The sequence below is a fragment of the Liolophura sinensis genome, chromosome 6 (assembly GCF_032854445.1).
Source record: "Liolophura sinensis isolate JHLJ2023 chromosome 6, CUHK_Ljap_v2, whole genome shotgun sequence".
Lineage (NCBI taxonomy): Eukaryota > Metazoa > Mollusca > Polyplacophora > Chitonida > Chitonidae > Liolophura > Liolophura sinensis.
Genome location: NC_088300.1, coordinates 54,130,193 through 54,153,243, shown reverse-complemented (window position 1 = coordinate 54,153,243; position 23,051 = coordinate 54,130,193). Strand labels below are relative to the sequence as shown.

At 37.6% G+C, this 23,051-nt stretch overlaps 1 protein-coding gene across 1 annotated transcript; it reads left to right on the top strand.

Moving 5' to 3' along the window:
- Positions 1–63: 63 nt before the first annotated feature.
- On the top strand, positions 64–16,706 carry LOC135467753 (glutamine and serine-rich protein 1-like). The gene is made up of 15 exons (XM_064745588.1): positions 64–100; positions 1,193–1,300; positions 2,003–5,875; positions 6,369–6,508; positions 6,980–7,068; positions 7,571–7,832; positions 8,386–8,526; positions 8,982–9,112; positions 10,244–10,359; positions 10,642–10,739; positions 11,081–11,146; positions 11,766–11,876; positions 13,498–13,593; positions 14,099–14,185; positions 14,862–16,706. Exons 2-15 carry the CDS (start codon positions 1,201–1,203, stop codon positions 14,898–14,900), a joined length of 5,349 nt encoding a protein of 1,782 aa, XP_064601658.1. The 5' UTR covers positions 64–100; positions 1,193–1,200; the 3' UTR covers positions 14,901–16,706.
- The last annotated feature ends 6,345 nt before the right edge of the window (positions 16,707–23,051 follow it).

Here is a 23,051-nt window from a genome sequence, read left to right as displayed (position 1 = left end):
AAACAATTCCTGTGGGATGAGGCTGTTGAATTCTGGGAAGGTCACGCTTCAACATGGTGGAGAATATGGATAGATACTGGTGACGGCTCGACAAGAAGAGGTTAATATTTGTCCTTTATTTACGTCTGAGCGGTTTGACAGCTGGAATCAAAAGCATTCGCTATATTGTCGTAACTTCAAATGGCTCTTGGAAGATATAGATTACATACGCCAAGAAGGGTTGTTTAAGGCTAGAGATTACATACGCCAGAAAGGGTTATTCTAGGCTTGACGTAGGCCACTGTACCGGAGTTGAATGCCTTGAACGTCATTCAAAAATTCAAAGATCACAGATGGAAAAGCCGATAATTGTGGCTAGAATAGGTGTAGAATAAAAAAACAACAAAATAAAATAATGGATTTCTTATGGAACACAAAATATGACAGGTAAATTATGGAGATAGGTCTGACCAGGGCTAACGCTGTAAGAAAGAGGTAGTATGAATTGATTTTCAAAATGAAATTATTTTATGTGTAAGCCTACTGGAACTGGTAACGTATAAAGCTCCACAGTCTTGAGTGCAGTAACCCATGAGTAAACTGATGTGTATGAAGATAAACCATAATTGTGACTGCTCAACATGAGGTTATGATTATTTCGAATCCAAATACTTCCTTATAAATATGTAGACAGTGGAACTTCTCTGTTAGAAGGAGATACTGTCTTGCTTAATCCAATACAATGTAACTGACTCAGAGTCTTTTCCTGAAGGATCTCATGTAGATAACCACTGCCTGAGTGCATAACTTGCCCACACCAATATGTATGTTGGGGGTATGTTGGAAGTTCAAGTTGCTGTTATAGTCATGTGATGAGAAGAAAAGAACAGGTCAAATAAACAGAAGTTGCAGCTGCATTTGCGAATTTTTGTAGATGATAAATGCAAACTTGAAAGTAGACTAGGCACTGATATGGTGTAGGTAAGTTTTTGGTACACTGGTTAAGGTTTTTTGTTTTTGTGGCAGTTTAGTGATGAGGATCATATCAGATTGAATCTTAAGTACATTTATCTAAACAGATGGGAAGCCATTGCACGGATATAAGTTAACAACATCTGGATGCCAAAAGTTTGATCTGATGTGATCAGTGTATCTTTTAGATACTGTACCACCGTACCATATCACAGTATTACATCTTATTTTCATCCTTCAGGTGGCGCGATGGATCCTAACTCCTGGTCAAACTATAACCAGAACTATGGAAAACTAGCCCACAACAGATATGACATGCCTCTCCTTGAGCAGCAGGCTCTTAACTCAGGTAGGTCACTGTGACTTTTATTTGCTTCATATTCAGCAGAGAAAAGTATTCATGGATAGTAAGAAAAGATAATTTGTTGTTGTAATGTGAGATTATTAATTGATTTGGAACCCTGTGTAAAAATTATCCATCTGAATTTTGTAACTGTCATAATATTATCATAATGGTTAAAATTCAAATGGTTCAAAATATCCTCTTTCTGAAACTAGAGAATGCATAAATTGGATGGTTTCAGATTGTTAAATGTTTTATCAAGTGGGGACCATACTAGCTGACTGATTTTCTCAGCCAATATACTGTGTTAAAATATGTATTTAGCAGAAAAATGGGTTTCCTTTCAGCAAGCTTGAAAATAAATGATTTCTATGTTTAGGTTTGGTGTTCATGTCAGAAGAATTGTTTTTTAGTTGGGTGGAAATATTTGAATACATGTAATTAAAATAAGGTAATAAATGATTATGAAACAAACACCAGAAAGGTAATGCGTCAAGTGTATTATGTTACTCATCTGTTTTCATATTTTTGGCTTGCAGACTGTGGGCAGTTGCTGGTGGTAGGCGAACCATCAATTAAATTAAAGATGTACTTGTATAAACCCTCTTCAAAATAAATTTCAAAGTTTTCCAAATATATTTAGAATTTTCTGTTGATGAGATTCTAGGTATGTTTTGAATTGGTACCGGTTTTGGTTTTATTCTACAGGTCTGGGTAGCCTGTCATCCCCTCTGTCGCCAGCCCACACAGCCCTGCCCACAGCCAGGCCTCTGGCGAGCCTTACACCAATGCCATACAGCCACCCACTGCATAATATGTCACAGTTCTTGGACACCGTAAACCCACTGCAAGCCGGCTATGCCAGCCAGCCACCTTACAAAGGCATGCAAGTTGGTCAGACAAGTCTTCCGATGGACTCTTTTCTTGCATCACGAATGCATCATGAACCAGCGGTATCAATGTCTGTGCCATCTTCATGCTATTTACCTCCATCTTCACTCACCTCGCCAGAAATTAAGCCCATTTTCTCATCAGAGCTACCAACCAGAGATCTTTCAAACTCCTACCCCAGTAGCTTATCTAGTCACGCTTCCTCACTGAACAGTGAGAGTGAGGGTAAAGATTGGGGGCTGTCAAACTTTTTGCCCACTAATTCGGCTGGGCTCGGCGATATTGGCTCTTACAGTCTTGGTCATTGTGCCAGTTCGATGTTGCGTCACGTCTCTGACCCACCAAACCACAGTGCCAGAAGAAGCAACAGTCTCCGAGATTCCTATTTTTCTGACTTAGCTTACAGTAATGATCTGCCAAGAATGAGTTCAGTGTCACCTGTCCAACCTTACCATGGCACAAGCACAAGTCCTTTAGCTCAGAATCATTCCGCCCATGTGGCACACATGTCACTTGAGAATCAGAGAGTAGATATGAGAAGATTACAGGAAGCAGAGGACTTGTCTTGTCTGACACGTGCTCAGCATGGACCTAGTGATGTGTCACCTGCACACCAGTCTCAGATGAAAACCACCAGGTCTCAAGATCCATATACGGGGAAGGTGTATGAGGAAGCCTATCTGGCTAAGGTTATTGCCTCCGAACACCCTAAATCTTGTCACAGCCCAGCTAGCAGAGAGCCCTCAAATCCCAACCTGAAATCTCCTCCTCATGCTTTTGCAGACTTGTATAAGCGTTCCCCTTCGCCCGAAAAGCACAAACCTTCTGGGAACTTAAATTTGTATGGCCACTATGGTGAGGATCTCTCTGGTAAGTGCCATGGCACAAGTAGCATCAGGACGACACCCTCCAGCATGGCAGACGTGAACTATGACCCCGTCAGTCCTGTCCCTCCAGTTACCAAGAACCAGTACAATGATAACTTCAGTACCATATCTCTTCAAGATCTGGACTCCATAGGCTCACATTCTGATAATTTATGCAAACAACAGACTCAGATGCTGGATAGCCTTTCACAAGAGAAGGGAAAGAAGAAAAAACCCAAGGAACAGTCTAAGAAAAGGCGATCAAAGAGCAAAGGATCGATTCCTTCAAATAACAGTGATCATGTGCAACTGTCCTCAAGAGAAGTGCCACAAAATCAAGAGAGTCTCCATCAACCATCATCAATACCTCAGAATTATGTCACACAACAATGTTCACCAGTACATACAAATTTTCATTCGCAACACCACTCCCCACATGTACAACCTCAATCTCCACAAGTTCAAGGACAACTACGTGGTCAGGATACATTGTTTCAAATGAAACGTGAAAATCAACACTTCCAACATACCACGACATCACCACAATCACAGCTCCAAAACCAAAATTTCCAACAGACCTCACCCCAAGCGCAACACCAGAATCAACATTTTCAACAGACTTCACCACAAAAGCATCATCAGAGTCAACATTTTCAACAGACCTCACCACAAATGCAACACCATAGTCAACATTTCCAACAGACCTCACCACAAATGCAACACCAGGGTCAACAAGTACAACAGATGTCCCCACAAACGCAACATCAAAACCAGTATTTACAAAAATCTTCACCACAAACACAACATCAAGGCCAACATGCGCAACAAACACCACCGCAAGTGCAACACCAAAACCAATACTTACAACAGACCTCACCAAAAACACAGCATCAGAATCAACACTCACAGCAGATATCCCCACAAGCACCACACCAAAATCAACACTTTCAACAGGCATCGCCACAAGTGCAACATAAAAACCAATATTTTCAACAGACACCATCACATTTGCAAGAGACATTACCACACATGCACCTTTCAAATCAGATTAAACAGGAGATCTTATCACCTGTGCGACATCAGAACCAAATTAAGCAGGAACATTTTCACTACAGCCAACACCAAAACCAATTCTTGGGACAGCCCTCATCACAACAGACTTCACCTGATACACCACACCAAAATCAGCCCTTCCTGTCTTCAGATATTCGATATACCCAGAATACCCAGATACCTGATGCTCAAGTTAACAATGGAAATGCGCAGCATGAGTCTCTGCATGAACAGTGGCAACATACAAAGTACAAACAACACTCCCCGTATAAACAACGAGAGTCCAGATTTGAGCAACAGGAGACTCAATATGAGCATCAGGAGTCCTACATACAACACCAGTCTCATGGTCAAGCCGGCCATCAGTCTCATCTAATGCAGCAACATGGTGATACTGTGAAACAGGAAGTTACTCAGCATCATGGGTCTATGTACTCTCATGAATCTGACAGTTCTCCGCTGACATTTCCTCCGTACTGCCAGGTTAATAACAGCCCGTTCCCGCCAGCACTAGGTTCCTCCCCCCCAGAGGGCTCTGCTCCCGACTCTTGTCACTCCACGGTGATCCATTCGGCACCTCCCACCATACAGGCTGTGGCAGACTCCACCACTGTGACCAAACCGAGAAAGAGCAAAGGTAGAAAAAAGAAGCAGCAAGCACCAGTGGAGGCCAGTGAGAATAAACAAATCTCAAACACGCTACAGGATAACAGACTAGCTCTTGAGGCTGCTTGCCACCCGTCCAAATCACACGAGGGACAAACACATCCCTGGCTAGAGCCCGCCAAATCCCACATGGCAGATATAAAGCAGGAGCTCATGGCTCAAGATTTACACACGACTAGTGGACTGAATGAACCAATCACAACATCAGTAATTTCCATTAAGAAAGAAACAAATGTCGAAAAACTGTGTGAGAACAAACAGTTCAGCAGAGAGTTATTTGAAAGCAAACCAGTGCTAGAGCCACCAAGCTTGGGCTTAAAGTGTGAAGATACACTGAATCAGGATAGGCAGAATGGCAATGACTTGGGGATGACTTTTTCAGATAGTGGTGATTTGAGTTACAAAGACACAGAAATGGTGACCAGTGGTTGTGATATGAGAGATGGTGCAATAAATCAGGAAGCAGACTGTAATTTGAGTAGGCATCAGGCACAGAAGGCTGAGGTGAAAAAAGAGCCAGAGAAAATCCCAGCAGTTGTCACTAGCGACCTAGAATTTGATGAGGACTTTCAGCATCTTGCTCCTAGTCCAGTGAACACTGCCAAAATTCAAAATCTAAGTCATAATCGACCAAAATTTTCAAGCTCGGGTTCTCAAGCATTCTTGGGCTCTTTTGTTAACTTTCTGAGCGGAAAGAAAGGCGAGACCCTGTCTAGTGTAACCCAGTCCCCTGTGAAGCGTCCTCCCATGCCTAAGTACATCCCAGAGCCGAGAAGAGTGAAAACAGAACCTACAGTAAATTTATCTGAGGAGGAAATCCAGAAAAACCCTTCTAAAGCTTCAACTTCACAAAAAGAAAATTCCACAAGTGTGTGGAAACATCTAAGTGAAGGTCGTAAAGGTAAGCAAAAAGCAAAAGAAGTAGAGCAAGCTTCTTCACGAAAAGGCAAGAAATCGAAACTTTCTACTGGTGTTCCCCCTGCAGGTGGCTCAGAAGGAGACGAATCCAGTGCACGCATGCTGGACTCCGATGTCCCAGAACAGACAGTACCTCTGAGAAGACAGTCGTCAAGACAGGCATTGGAGAGACTCAGCAGCAGCAAACGTAAGTACATATACATTTAGGTGGCCATGTTCTCCTTTGTGCTGCAAGCTGTGGTCATTAAAAATTCCATCAGCAATGGCTATATGACTGGATTATATGACAGTATCATAACAGTGAAAAATGTCTGATGTTCAGCAACAAATAGGTATATAAATCCTATCACAGGACTAAAGCATATTGACCAATGAAATGGGTAGAAAAAGTGTTAACATTTTGTAAATTACTGCATTCCATCAATTACGGATGGTGGTGTCCATGAAATGGGGCTCCTTGCTACACCCAGTTGACTGACCAAGCATTTCATTGGACCAGTACCCTGAATCAGAATCCTGTGTAGCCAGCCTTTGTTGGATGGATTCCGCATTCCAGCACTCCTTCTCGTGACGACATAACATTTCATTCGCTTTGCAACACCTGCTCATGATGTCTGTAGAAGCAGGTGTGTGTCTGAACATTTCATGGTACTGTTGCTGTAACTTCCTGTCGGCTTCAGGGTTCTATGCTGAGGATGAGAGTGAAGAGGAGACAAAGAATGAGGAGGAGCAGGAGGATTTGGAGGAGGCCACCTACACTACAGAGGAGGAGGTTGACTATGACTCTGACAAAGACCCTGTCTGGACACCATTTGCTGCTGTAAGTCAGTGTGACAGGCAGAAGTTGTTATATGTGGTACTACTATACTGGATTTCACCAAAAGTTTGGTATGTAAAATGCACATTCAGAGGCATATGAAGGCCTGAAAAGGTCTGTTAAGTAGTTAATCAGACTTTACATTGAACTTGAAAGTGAATCATTCAGAATAATGCAAAATGCATGGCTTGAAAAATGCTAATTTGAGGGGAAATATTCATGTAAGTTAAATAATGTCCTGGACAGCAAAAGTTAGGAGATTTTTTAGGGGATGGCTATGCATGTATGTATTGGTAAAATATTAAAATATTACTTGTAAATATTCATAGTCCAGGTACATCAAAAAATGCTTATTAGGATATTCCAAAAAGTTGAATTTTAACAGTATTTTAAAATTGTATAAACTGAAGGGTGATTTTTCTATCATTATTCTGTCTTTACTTTTAACCAGTCACATTTATTTTCTTATGATAGGAAAAGAAACAGACCTCGGTGGTATTGCCCTTCAGGAAACGGCGGATCACAGGGCCTACCATGGCCAAGAACAAAGCAAAAAGCTTTGGGTGAGAAGTTCTGATAATCTGGATGAGCTCACATTCTCATTCAAACAGTTGCAGATTCCATTACCTTTATGTCACCGAGAATAAATCAGACAGGAAGTACATGTAGATCTTTAGGTTAGATTTGAAATGCTTTGGACATCCATAAACAGTGGTATTGTAGCTCAGGTATTATTTTTTATGCCATACGCCACAAATAAATGAAGTTAAATGAATAAATGATTAGATTTTGTAATTTTGATATTCTGATAACTTCTCTTAAATAAATGACTTAAATTTTACTTTGTAACAGATGTGTAGAACATATAAAAATTATCTTTGATAGATGTATTACATAGTGTTAAAAAAATATTCCCACTTAGAATTGCAGTGTTGCCAAATGTTAACTTACTTTCTTTATAATATTTCATATTTCATAAAGAAACAGACCAACAATACCAGTAATGTGAGTAAATAAGTTTGGTGGTAAATGTGGTATAGGTTTGTGTGTGGCATATGTTCTCAGGCAAGCCCCAAAGGTGAAGAAGGTAAAGAAAGCTGTTAAGCCAGTCCGTCCACCCTCAGACTCTGACCAGGATAGTGATAGTCAGGAGGATGATGGGGAAGAGGAGATTGAGCAGAGCCCCAGCCCTGAACCCCAGCGGTCCCCCTCCCCACCCTGTACAGCCACAGACACGGCCACAGTCACAGCTACAGACACAGTCACACCGACAACAGTTAATGCTGTCACACCTGTCAAACCTAAGACACCCCCAAAAGAATATCAGGTAGGTCATTTTGTACAGTAGTACAGGTTTTATGATGTCACGAAAAGCTGGAATTAAATTAGATGCCTTGACCCCAGCTTTTCAGAGGAACTTAGGTTACTTTAGCAACACTTTGTATGCAGATTTTTCTCTGTGAATTACCTCACCTTTTAAAACTACATGCTGTTCGGTAAATAATGGCCCACATATGTAATGTTGCTATATGTTGAGTGAGTACAAACTTCTGATGAGCTTTCCCTTGCTTAGCTAACTGCATGTGTATTAGTTTATGTAGTATTCGGGTAACATTGCATTGTGAGGTGGTACCCTCTGGACTTTACAAAGTTTCTCCACCGCAATCAAGTCTTTCTTGTTTAAATGATATAATCAGCGTTCTGAACATATTTTCCCTGAAATAACCAGACCACTCTACGACGAGTGAGCATGCATATATTGTTACAAACAGGAGTTAATTTATGTTGCATGATGAGTCAGATGTTCCTGTTTAGCTCTTTCCAGCAGATGGCAAATAGTTAGTAGTTCCTGCTAAAGTATGTTTCATTTTTTTTTTCAGCGTGGCACATTTCTCATAGAAAAAAGGGATTTGACAAACTATGAGAACTTCCCAGTTTGGCGAGTCAGTGATGGAAAAATGCTACAGAAGTATGAGCTAATAGTAGAGAAGGGGGAGGTGAAACATAAGTCAACATTTACGGTCAGTGATTCCTAGAAAACATTAAGACATAATAATAAGACATTACTGCAATGTTCAAATCAGTCTGCTCTTCAGGGTGACAGGTGTGTGATGGATTATGTTTTGGACTTCCAGTTTGTTATGGAAACTTTATCCAAATTCTGATTACCTAGTGAAAACTTTCACTGTGTTTACTTAGTGTGTTAGAAATATGCAGATACCTCCATAGAGCTTTTGCTGATTTATCAGGGTGCTACAGTATTTTTAACGTTTTTATTTTACGTTACAAGAGCTAATGTTTCTTACATACTTCAACATATGTAATATAATGTAGGCCAGGAGAACAAAGGCCATTTTTGTATTACCTGTGTGACACGTAAAGTGTTTGGCTTACATTAAAATCATTAAAGTCTTCAGTGTCCTAAAGAGCTATTTGCTATATAGCGACTTAAATATGAGGATATTTTTTATTGCAGTATTCGAGCTGGACTCCGTGGATGCATGACCAGTTTCAGCCCGTGAAAGTGAACATGATTTTACGAGACAAGCGGCATGAGATTGTGAAGGTGGATGAAAACGACCGGCCCAAACCTCCCACAGATGGAAGGTTAGACCATCACTATCCACGGTTTCTGTTACCATGCCTCAGCATTTTCACTTTTTCACATTCTGCACAATTCGGTGTTGGTATGAACCTGATATGCCACTATGAAAACAAAACAAGCAAGTCAAGATGTGTTTTCTGTACAAATGTTGCCTTTATACTCATGAGTCTAGCAGACTGATGAGTTTTGGCCTCAAGAAAATACTTTTTATATGCCAGTTTGTTCATTTATGTTATTGGGAACATTTTTGGACCAAAGTGTTTAAAAGAGAGAAATAAACAACTTGTGGTTTGTCTTTATCATACACAGGAGTGTATCGGTATCGATATCAAAATGGCCTGTATTGTAACATCAGACTGCCTTAAATAAGCCAGTCTTAACTGCAAGCATGTATTACTCCCAGTGTTTGTGCAGTAGCCATATGCTATAGGTCCAACGACACAGAAAATGTTAAGCAAACGCTCTTTGCTTACCTGGCATTTACATGAGTCACACTTTCATGTATTACTGACTTTAGTTAGACTTTACATTGTGAGATATGTCTTCCAGGATTCCAGATGTTTCCATGTCTTCCAGGGCTCTTCAGTCCCATAGGGCTATTTTTGTAAGCAAAATGTTGTAATTTTAATAAAATGTTATTGTGTGGCGTGCTTGTCAGATGAGTATAGCAACACTCTCTATAGAATTGTACTACCACTGAGGCCCTGCTGTGAAATATATGCTTGTAGTTTGTACAGGCTGTCAGGCTATTGTCATGTCTATGAGGTATTTGCAGGATGTGAGGGTTTCACCAGGGTTAGGTTTAAGTTCCTTTACTCCTTTTTCACAAGTCTTATAACATGAAAATGCCAGGTGACAAACACATATCAAAGGAAAGAAAAAGACTTTAATAACTTGTGGGTGAAAACCCGTCCATAGAGAGTAATCTTAAGACCTTTCTGCTTTATCTAAGAATGATTAAGATTTGAATGATAGTATGTTTAATGACAATATTTTTGCAGGGTAATGAGTAGTATTCATGAACTGTGTGGTGGTCATGGCTTTGGGAATAGTGTTAGTGTAAATCACAGACATGGTCCAGTTGAGATAAGATTGATCAGTCCTTAAATACATTTTGTATTCTCTCATTGCAGTTTGGAGAGACGCTATGAGGATGATCCTATGGTTGAAAGTTTTAATGTGTTTTTACAAATCTTACTGAGTCAGGCACTAGAACCTGGCTTTCTCAAGGCCATACATGTCTCAGAAGGTAAGATACCCGTGATCTTTGCCTTGTACCGTAAGAAGCCCTTCTCTAAAGTTGTTTATAATAACTTGAAACTTAATGGACTAGCCGACAGATGACTTATGCTTTAATTCCCATCAGTAATCTCTTTTCAAGTGTAAAAAAAAAAACCCTGTTTAACTGATCTGTTTAGGTAGAAACTAAGTAAGTGAAAGTTTAGCTACCTTATAACTTCAGGAAAAGAATTGTTTATTGTATTTAAAATAGATCTTTGCACTACCTTTGCATGTTACCATTTCTTTTCAGATGATTTTTATTTAGGACATATGAATAAAGTCGATCAAATGATTCAAGCCAGAATATCCAAAATTCAGAAGAAAGTCAAATGGAACAAGAGTTTTAAGGTTTGATTTTTTTCTGCATTTGCAGAAAAACCTGATGTTTTATAAATGTTCCACATTCAACTAGTCTATATATTATCTTTAATAATAATAATAGGATAATGTCTTTATAATAATATCCGATAAAATTTTCGCTTTTAAAGTAAAAAAAATGTTAATTCTCTTGTTGACTTTGCACTAGGCCATGGACAATTGAAATCATTTGTTTAACTCAAACACTGCATTGGAGTGACCTGGCAAGGGTGTCTAGGAACGTACAGCTTTCTCATTTTCTTCCCTGTTAAATCTGTATCTGTAAAAAATATTTCTGTTCTCGCTTGTAAAACTCATTTTATTTACTGTAGGAGGCTGTAAAGAACAGACCTCATGTCCGTGAATTAGACCGCCCTAACCTCAAGCAGAATTGTCAGGTAAGTTTATGCTCTCAGGTATTGCTGATATATGTAGGTTGTTGGGAATTCATATCTATCTTAATTCCTCAACTTTTTTTTGCATGTGAAAGGGCAACTTTTCAATATCAGTTGGCCAATTTCAGGACCTCACAAAATGTGTAATTTTATCAGTCTACGCGGAATGATGCCTGAATAAACACCTTGCAAACATTTGGAAAGGTTAAAGAATTACAGTTATCTTTTTCTCACTATTCTCTCAAGGTGACTAAAGACAAAATATTGTTTTAAGATATAACTAATGTTTTCCTTGGTATCTAAGACATGAATGATACATTTCAAACAGTATTATGGTTATTTTAAACGTTTAAATTCACTGGTAGTCATATGCATTTTTAGCTGTGACAGACAGCTCTGTAAGTCACTATGTTTGTCAATTTCTGACATACTCTCTTTAATCTTGTAAAACATGCTACTCTGTCAATTTTTTGACATTCTTTTGATTAATTCATTTGATGTGGAACCTGAGTGCAGGATGACATCGATTTTTTGTGTAATGTCTAATGTGATGCCAAGTACTACCCATGAGTTAATTGTGTTTATAGCGAATATTTTGTAACGTAAACGCTTACCTTGACAGGCATGTAGAGACATTCATCAGTCAGCCATCAAGTCTGTGCATCTGTTTGGAGACCCGTATGATAGTGAGGATTTGTCTGAACAACCAAATACTACCACATCCTCTTCGGAGGTAAGAGATGGGCACTCCATGATAACTAAACAAGCTCTCTTCATGGTTTTGAGATGGGTTTCATACTCTGAATGTCTGCGTCAGCGCCTTCGTCTGGGCGTCCAATAACGGGGAATGCAATTTAATACAAAATGTTTGGGATAGTATATTACAAAATGCTGCTTGTATTGAGCTCAAGTTTTACACACATGTAGACCATGATATCACAAGGGGATTTCATTGTTGGTCTGCTGTTTTCAAGTTAATTACTAATTACAAAATTCACGACTTTATGTATTGTGTATAGGAATCCATGTTAAAGGAAATGTTAGGGGTGGTATCTCAAAAAGTATCTCGTGTATTGACCAGAAAGTTTACCTGCATATAAATCACATTGACATGAGGGGGATGTTCCGTCACTGACGCTCTGTGTGCATATAAATTATTGTAAATTACCAAATTCAGGACATCAATACTTTATACCAAGTCTTCACTGAGCTGAAGATTTACATTTATGTCTCGTATAGGTGAGCTCCGTGGTAACGTTGCTACCAAATGTAATTTCTTAGCTTTCATTGTATGCTACTTTCTGTGTAAAATAACCAGTTACAGGTTGGGATGGGCGGTTAGAACTAATTATTGGAGTAGTGACATTAAGAATTTTGTCAGTGTTTACAGGTTTTTGTTGATGTACATTAAATTACCTGTAATTTCTTTACATTCTGACAACTAATCAAGCTGCTGTACTTAGTTGGTGAATACATGAAAATTTGTGTGAATAACATCACATATAGCCTGAATTACAGTACATCATATATAGCCTGAATTACAGTACATCACATATAGCCTGAATAACAGTACATCACATATAGCCTGAATTACAGTACATCACATATGGCCTGAAGTACAGTACATCACATATAGCCTGAATTACAGCACATCACATATGGCCTTAGGTACAGTACATCACATATAGGCTGAATTACAGTACATCAAATATAGCCTGAATTACAGAGCATCAAGAAATTCTGTACAGCCTAGCAAGGAAAGCTTTTGGATTTGTCATAACCATTTATAGGCAAAGAAAAACTATGTTTATTATTTATTGTAGTGTACATGTCTGGTTGTACGTCCATGTCTGAAGCACAGACTATATCTGCTACATGTAACTCAAGGCCATAAACTTTTGGTACTGTTTTAAGCTGAGCTGGCAACTGGCAACAGGCAGTGGTGTCTGTGACGTAAATTCTTGTCAACACAAATTTATGGACAAATGGCTTTCTATTGATGGGTTGAAATGTTTCCATGTAGTTGCATTCAAAGCCAATTACTCTAATTCTTCAACGTTTTCAACAGCCTCTGCAACCAATATTTTGAAATATCCTGATAGAACTAAGGGGTGTAGAGAAATAACTTTGCACGATTTTATGAAATTTGCATCTTTAATGAAACAAACAAATCATTTTTAGCGTCATTTTCATAATAATTGTATGCATGAATTCCACTTGAAAAAGTGGTTTAGTGGTTGAAGAATTACAGGTAACATGCAAAGCTGACTTAAATTAGTCAATGAAAGTCAGGTCCCTCCTCTTTGTGAACATGTTCAGTTTGCTAACCTAGACGTGTGTATATTTGATTTCAGGAATTCTTGATTGGGAAGACGGCCACGACATACTTGATGACATATCATAGTCTTGTGCATTACAAATATAACTTATACAAAAGATGTGTGGCTAAGGTAGGCTAAATTGTATTTCTCAGTGAATTTCTCAGCCGTAAAGCTAGACTTGGTATCAGAGGACCTGTGTGTTGTTACCTCCCCTGAAAACAGCTAACCATCAGTCCAGCCTTTTTTCTTCATTGTTTTAACAATTTCTGTGAATTTCTTTGAATGTGTTATAGTAGGAGGTTGTGATCCAGTTATATGTGGGGTTGTATTAAATTGAGGAATGATTTATGATCATTTGCAGTCAGGGACAAGGGGAAAGTATGCACCCATTGAGTTGTCTTATCACACCTGGAATCAGTGTTGAAATCTGGTACAGAGAATCAGTCCATAAATGTGATCAGGTGCACATCAGAAGTTGTCAGAAGTTGCACTGGTTTTCTTGCGCTTTCTATCTGGTTTCCTTTACTTTTTAATCAGGACCGTTATAAAATGTTCTAAGATTATGGTGTCGAGTAAGATCTCGTATTTTTCTGATGTACATATTTCAGTGAACTGTAATCCTGATTCTCTACAGGTGAACCTGGTGAAAGAGAGTGAAGAGACAGAAGACAATGCTAGTGTACTGGATGCCTGTTTACACAACCGTGCCTGGGTGCTAAAGGTAAGGCTTACCTGCTCATTTGAAGGCAGCCCATATTGGAGTACAGTTTTGAGAATAGCATGTAACTTGAGTATGAGGCTGTGTTACTTCAGCCTTAAATCAGCTGATTTAGTTTTAAGACCATAACGCAGTTTCAAGGGTTTCCTTATGCCCTGCTTGATTTCCTTCCACCATGATGATTGCTGTTGTTGTTTAAGTGAAACATTCTTGTGTACAGCATAAAATTCCATTCCAATGAATAAATCATCTTTGAGAACCTTAAACCTGACCACTGTCATATAAAAGAGAAATTCCTGAGTACATTGTTAATAAGGAATCAGTCAGTCAGTCAGTCAGTCAATGCTTCACGTGTGCTATATTCTTTATGACAAGTGTTATGAATTGTTTGACACACGTGTGCCTTTAGAATCTTTACACAGTAAAAGAAAGACGTAATTTTAAGTTCTTAGTAGTTCCAAAATCCTTTTACATGATGCATTTTCACTTTTAGAAACAAACCTTGCAAACATTCCTCAATATCATTAGTGTCCATCCCTGAAAATTACAGCAGTTCATGAGAATTACCTTATCATGAGAAGTACAAATTTCTTCTTAAGTAGGCTTTGACAATGAGGAGCAGTGATCATTTCAGGGTATGACCAGATTTTCACGCATATCTGTTTTTGTATATTTGCAGCTGTTTGAAGACCTGAAAAAACTGTTGGAGAAGCCATAGCAGCAACACCAAAAATTAAGTGATGAACGCAATCCAGTGTAAAAGTTTTGGCCAAAGAGAAAATGGTTGTTTGGCAAAGAGGAGTGGGAATTTGGCGGGTGTGGTGTAATATTTTAATGCTGGCCTAAAAGGGAAGAAGCAATCACGTTTTAGAAAACTTGACATTTTTGGACTTGAATCCAATCTCTTGAGAACTGTTGTACTTTATCCAAAGCATGTGTTTTCGTCATTTTCATGTTCTGTTCTTCATGAACTTAAGAAAGAGATTTTTGATTTTGTTTTGTACTTCTCTGTTAACAGCATGTACTGCTGGTGTTTGTTGGTTAGATCACACTGTTGTTTTATTCTTTTATAATAAGAAGAAAGAAAATTTATGCCTATTTAGAAGTCACTGTGTCAACTGTTCCTAATCAGTTCCTAATTTGGGTTTTTGGGGGAGGATGTTTTTTCAACATATTTTTTTAATTTTTTTTATTGCAATATTTTGAGGTCCAAGGCTGCATTAGTCTGTTTTGTGCTCTCCCATTGTTTTGTAGTCTCCTTTTGAGCTCTACCATTTTTATGAAGTTACAAACACAATCTGTTTCATGTTCTAATGAAAATGTCTCTTACTGTTCAAATCAGTACTCTTCTAAAGGAAAATTTATAGGAAATTATAACCTAAAACATGTGATAATTGTTCATTAAATAATTGATTTACATGAAATTCTCACTCTTGTTGAATTCTTGTACTTTAGTGTACTTTAGTGCATTGCGTACCCATAGTTGCATATTATTTGGGAGTATATGGAAAATATGGAAAATTTTGTTCATTTAATAAGTTGAAAGATGTATACTTATGGCAAAATTCAGTGCTGATAATAATGTCCGCTGGATGAAATTTTCTTAAACCATTATGATCAGAATATATGTAGATGTTATGAAGTCTGCTGTCCTTCATTGTTGTCAGCAGCTTAGATACATTATGAAATGTGGTTAAACAGGATGTCACTTGTACTGTTTTATCAAGTTTATCAAGCCTATTATTTGTAGTCTGATAGAGATGCACATAAAGCAGGTGTATGGGAACACGTGATTGTAAACAAGTCATGATGACAGGGACAGGTCATTCAACTGCAGTCATTTTCTGTTGGGCATTTTTGTCCAACTCATTAAGTGTGATCTTTAAGACGTTAGTGATCCTATATATTTTCATGTATTAAGAAATATGCATGATCTGATCTCAAGGCATATCTGAGAGTGTTGATTTGATGGTAAATAAATAATGTTACTGTTATAATCAAAAGTCTGAATGTTGTGCATGTATGAATGTTATTGACTTCTTACCACTGATTACAGATTTCAACCTCAATCAAAAATAGAAAATTGATTATAATCTGTATTGGCTAAGTTTAAATGTATCTAATTTTGACGGAACATTTTTAGTATTACATATATTAGTGAAGGCCTGTGAGTTAAAAGCTGCTATAATTAAAGCATAATATTTTGGCTTTGTGTTTATAAGGCTATGTTCAGTTAAGAAATCTGCCATGATGACTTAAAACAAGATTTAAAATTTTATGGAGGCTGCAAGACTATGCTTGATTAGACAATGAAAGTACATGTGTACTTTTCTAATTTTGTTGATGATCAGAGTTGTTTCAGAATGACGCTGCACATTTGAGGTCTTTCACATGAGTGTAATTGGAATAATCAGGCACGTAGAGTATTGTCCGTTTGAGGTGATGTTGACTTTTTTTGTACGTCTTGGATTTACCATCCATGGAAATGAATGTGAGAAGTTGTATATAAAATAATGAAAACTAACTAAGCTATTATGTTTGTTTGTTTCGCCATAAGATCACTAGTCAGTTACTGAGAAGGGTTGCATGTTCAAGTCAAGCTAAAGGAAATATTTATAAAATATCGGTATGAAAACTAACCAAAAGCTTTAATGTTGACTCTGCCACAAGGTCACAAGTTAGTGAGCAAGCAGGGCTGCCTGTTTGAATCCGCTCATGCCGGTCAGATTGATCAGGTACATGAACCTGGTTTCCATTTCCTCTTGAAAACCAGACTGCCTGTGTACAAGTGAAATATCCAGCAGTTCAGAAAGTCAGTTTATGTTAATATAACTCTGAATATCAAAGTCATGAAGCGGTCTGTATTTCTATCATTGTATTAGAGTCACAATCAGGAATATCCCTGTGAGTGAAATACAATATTAAATATAAAATAAATGTAAAAAATACCAAAATATAGACTATGGTCCATTTATCCTGCTTACGAAACCCTCTTAGTGTTTTAATATGTGCACATAACTACCATGGCAGCCAGCACTGAAGGCGTATGTCACAATGGTAGTTACATGCTCATCATGTTCTTAGGCAAGTCCAAGTGCAACATCATTACATTAATATTTGGAGTTAGATTTTACTTGTTTTACAAGAAAGTCTTTTTCTTTTTTCTGGAGTGATAATTTTTAATATTCAGGCACTTGAACCCTTGCCCCCTACTTAGGAAATGGTTCTGCTTCACCCTTATTTACATGTACTTAGGTGAAGTACTACTACCCATGTACTCAGGTTGTATAGGCATAGATTGATTTATGCTTGTAGGTAACTTGGTCCTACTAGACTAGGTCGACCTACGTGTATGAACAAAGCTTGAGCAATGGGTCGCAAGAACTGAATACAACTGAATGTTTTTGAGTCAAGAAAAGTAAACGGTGTTCCAACTCGGAGCAACTGCTGAGTTAGAATGGATCTGCAGCTCCCAGCTGCTCTAATATTCTTCTGAAAGTCTAAACAACAAAAGGTTGATCTCCACCTGGATTTTTCTGCACCCATATATAACAGTCTGATTGCTGTAGTGATTGATGAGGGAAATACTCATTAAATTTAAGGCACTAAACGTAAAACACCACAGAAATAATCATGTAGACACCAAATCCTGCCACATTCACTTATTTTAATATGCGCAAGAAATGTGGAAATAAACACTTGGTATGGAATTCTCACAGCTTTTATTCTGTTAGACTTGCACATACTTTACACTACATGTACAAGGTATATACAGTACATGACAGCTGTCAATAAAACAAGCCTAAATTTTCAAAAATTCTGGCTGGATGACAAGATCTGATTAAACTACATGTAAGCTTGTTTTCCAAGTAGAGGTCTGACATCAAATATGGCTATCATACATTGTCAGTTTTGTTTTTAACTTTGAGCATGTTGCATACCAGTACTGAAAATAAAAAAAACACCCCAAAAACAAACAACATACATGTAATTCCTGGAACTTTTAAGATAACGCTAAAATGACCACAAGGATGCAACTAATTTGATCTATGAACTTCCTCTAAATTTGACTTCTGTAAGTACAATTAAAGAAAGAATTTTTAAACCTGTGCAAGAGAAAGCAAAACTTGCACAAAACAGCACTTCTGCTGAACCAAAGAACAGATAAGATAACTTTTTCATGTTTACAGGTATAGTCATTCAATTAGACAGGGACGGTTCTGGTGCTGTGTGAATGACCAGATGTGTTTCCTGTAGCTGACAAAGCCCATTAGGGTAGTGAACGCTGACGGTAAACCCGTAAACAGACATCACAGGGTTCCTATACATGGTCACTATGACCAGAAATACCCAGGCAACAACCATTATAGGGAACAGCACATACATTATGTTTAAATATTAATTACTTAACATACTACAAAACTTAAACTTAGTTGGCACAACCACAAAAAGTCATTTTAAATGACAACATGATGAATAGGGTATTTGGCTATACAAATGGTCTCCTATGTCTGGACAAGTACATCTAACTATATTTACTACTGTACAATTAACACAAGATCTATAACATAAACGCAAAGTGGGTTATCATGGCACTTTTGAATGGCTAAACCAAAGACCTCAGGTTTAAAATTAAAGCATACATATCAGACCTAGTTGAATATTCTCCTATTATAATCAGCTGCACTAGGTACAATAAATCCTTAACAAGGCTTGTCCTTTTTGTCTTATAAATAGGCTTCATACAACACATGCTTTAATACACGCGTCTGTCTTATCTTGGTATGAGGTGAACTCGGATCAATAAGATAAGATTACAATATTGACTTCAACTTGCGTCATTACTGATTACACGCTCGGTGTGATCTCATACATGTACAAAGGTGGCAAAATACCCTTCTGTATAGGAAGAGTTCAGTCTTACCAGTAGCTTAACTATCAAAAGGCTCTCTTCATGTAATTCTGAGACTTTATGTGAGGCACAAATTCTGAAAAAATACAATACAAAGCAGTTGATGCCTTAATACAATCATTATAATACATTCGCACTGCAACTTTAGCTGGGCTGTTAGACAACTGCAAATGGCTATCATTGGAATAAACATCCATCTATGACTTCTAATTCCAATGAGACCAAAAGTATGTGTAGTTATATTAAACATAACCTGCACATAAGCTTTGGTGGCATGCTATGTAGACCCAGTGTATCAAGGGCTTAGTCTGTTTTGCTGCAGAATTATCAAATGGTAATTCCATATGTAAAATACATAAGTAGTAGGAAATGTTAAATGCAAATGACTTATTATGGCAAACTATTGATAAGAGCGAAATTTAAACAAATGTCAAAATCAAAGAACTTGAGTTTGGTTTCACCAGCGCGTAAATTTTTAACCCTCTACACATGTATGTCTGGCATAGTTGTCCTTGTGATTTTTCCTGAGAAATTCTATCAACAGTGAATGTACAGATCATCAAAAGCTGAGTGCAATCGTAATACATGCCCCAAGAGAAGGTCTCACAGCATATCACATTTCACTACAATCTAGTCACCTCTGAGTCACGTTTTTAGATGTTTAAATGGTTTTAAACACAAACCGACATATGACCAAAGGATTTAACTTTAGGCAGGCTTTACTTCTCATGATTAGGTAAAAATGCCTGTAAATAGCCTGCAAAAGTGTGGATAGCATTATAAATGTAGTACCGGTAATAATAATAAACAAAAATAATAAATAACACAAAAAAAGAAAAAAAAAACCCCCCCCAAAAAAACAAAACAATAGGGTTTGAAGCCTCATTTATGACAAAGAAGGCTAACATGTGTCCAAAAGTACTAAGTTAAAACCCTATTGTTATTGTTGTTGAATACTGTAGATGGATTCTGACTGAACTTGAAGCCGTCTGAATCTATGGTCAATGTCCAAGCTATGTCATGGTAACAAGGAAATCATGGCTATTTAATTTAAATCACTTCACCTCACAGTCTTTATTTACTGCAGTATTTGCTTGGTGTTTTATGCCGTACTCAAGAATATTTCACTCTTCAATGACGGCCAGCATTACGGCGAGAGAAAACCAGGCACTGCCCGGGGGAAACCTACGACCATCTGCAGGTTGCTGACAGACCTTCCTATGTATCGCCAGGAAGCCCTCACAGTGGTTAAGTATGGTTACATATACTACAATGAGAAAGGATGCTTAGACTGACATGAATTATTAGCACTGATTTCTCTACATAACCCAATTTAAAACAGGCATCTCCCATGCTGTAACGGCATTCATTTCATTTTCCGGTACAAAACTTAATGATGTCTAACCCAGAAAACAAACCATGTGTGGGTTGTTGTACACTCGGTAGGATTGAGGTGGCTGTGAGGAGTGCGAATTATGTACAGCACAGGGAATGCACATATGGTGCTGTACACGTGTATGTTATATCAAGATATATGCTGACTAACATTCAGTAAATTTTTGGTAATATTTAAGATAGTTTTAATCTTTGCCATTTAGCTTACTGCAGCCATTCATATTGTTTTCTCTCTGAGCATAGCATTTATACACTTTCCCATGGCATTTTGAAATTTGCATCCCAAATTCTCTCAGAACAGTCTTTCAACACACTTTATATTGTGCCTTTTATGTGAAGCTTTCAGGTAAGGCACAGCTAACTGATGAAGTCTTCTCTAAAATTAAGGATTAAACTCATTACTCTGTATGAACAGCAATTATTTAAGTTTGATATGGCCATCTGATTTGTAAGTGGATGTAGTTCCTGCAAAGGGTAAAGTTAAAACAATTCTTCAATTTATCCAGCATCACTGGATCCTTTTTGATAGTTTCAAAGACATCTTGCTATCTAAGTGGAAAACTACTTCATTTCTCCAGTCTTGTGGTATAATAATAACTTGCATGCATATCACATCACATTCATCTGTAGTTTCAGGATATGAAAAGTTTATCAGCCCACACAGACAAGAACACGGATCTGGCATCAGAGCCTGCAGTGAAGGCCACAGACTGGTCTGTTATGACTGCATTACATGATTTCCTACTCACTTGCATGAGCATATCAGAAACCATGATCAATGTTACTAACCTGTGCAGTACGTAACACACTTGTAAGAAAAAGGACTTCTGAACATCCGGGAGTCATTTTCCATGTAATCTTCCTGAACGCCATTTTCACATATTAAAAATCCATAATTTACGGGAACTTAAGGTCCAAATCATGTTTCTACACATTTAACAAACTTTTAACCCTTTCAAAAGAGTAATTTAGAGCTGAAGTGTTACATTTAAGAGATCTGTCCTTTACATGTCATAGGAGATGTTATACGCTAGAACAAAGAACCAATAGGCTATTATCACAATTTTCAGTAGTTATATGCGCTCTAAAGAATAATGCGCACCAAACTACTTTTATCAAGTCAATATGACAGATAAATAAATGTACTATATATACACAGATACACATAAATTCCTTATAGGCATATGGCTTCCTTCTAACGATGATGGTCTATGCATGGACCCCCTGATGACCACTTATATTATTAGTACTGGGAAACATTTACAAACATTCCAATCTGGGCAGATACAGATAACGGAACTCTACACATATTGGCCTATGCAAAGCACTGGAATACTGAATATACAAGCATTGGCTTATACTATGGAATCCTGTACATATTGTTCTTTGCCCACACATCCACTACAGCAGCATACACACTGGGGCCTTCTTTAATAGCTGTGGCTCAACACACCTGGCATGATGAAACAATACCTTAACGCTGGCTGCCACAGTACAGCTGTATATTACATTTTTACGTAAGCTAAGTGCATGAGCTTTGTGGATACAGTGTTTCTGAGGAACCATGTATTACAAGTTATCCTGAAATTCCTAAACCTATACATTTATAAATGCATTTGGTTCATGTGCTGCAGCAATGATATCCAGGGCCCAGTTGTTCAAAACTGTTTTAAGACTTAATACCAGATTTCACATTAGGCCAAGTCTTCAATTCCATACTTAAGCCAACAACAAATTGCATGACAGTACATGCGTATTAAATGTGAACTATAAAATTGCTGCTGTTATGCTTTGACAATGGACAACTGCATTGGCTGCCAAGTTTGATATGACCTAAGACCAGTATAAGTTAATACATTTTCGAACAACTGGGCCCTGCATATGTTGTGAAGAGTACGTATCAGCACTGGGAATATTACATATGTAAGAAATACATATACATGTACATGAATACCAACATTACATGTACTGTATAATATAATGGAAACACTAGATTCTTGTAGACATCGTGATGACTGAAGATCAACTCCACAACAGCAAAAATCTATACAGTGAAAGAAATCAAAAAAATATATATGTGTCAGAGGAAAGGCCAATGAAAGTCACTTGTATACTCCAAACTACCTTTAGGTATTTTTTTGGATTGAATAAAATACAGCGAAATGTTTTAATACTATGCAAGGCTTTATGGACAACTTTATCACCAACCCTTTTTTATCCCAAGCCCAACATTAACTTGAAAACAAAAATAAATAAATAAAGGTAGGTATAAGGTAGTCTTGGAATACAGCTTCAGTCAGCTTCAGCTGATGTCCACTTACTTTTCAGATTTCTTTCATTTAAAAATTAAAAAAAGTCCACTGTTTGATCAACATTTCCATCAGCAAATACTTGGTAATGTATCTGACTACAGTACTACACATAAAGCCATGTACATTCAAAGGAAAAAAGCACCAGTTTAATAAATTAGCCTAATGATGAAACATATGAATGTAATAAATAAATGGAATAAGTTGTTGACTTCAGGCAACAAGAACATGGCTCTCTACAGTACTATTTACA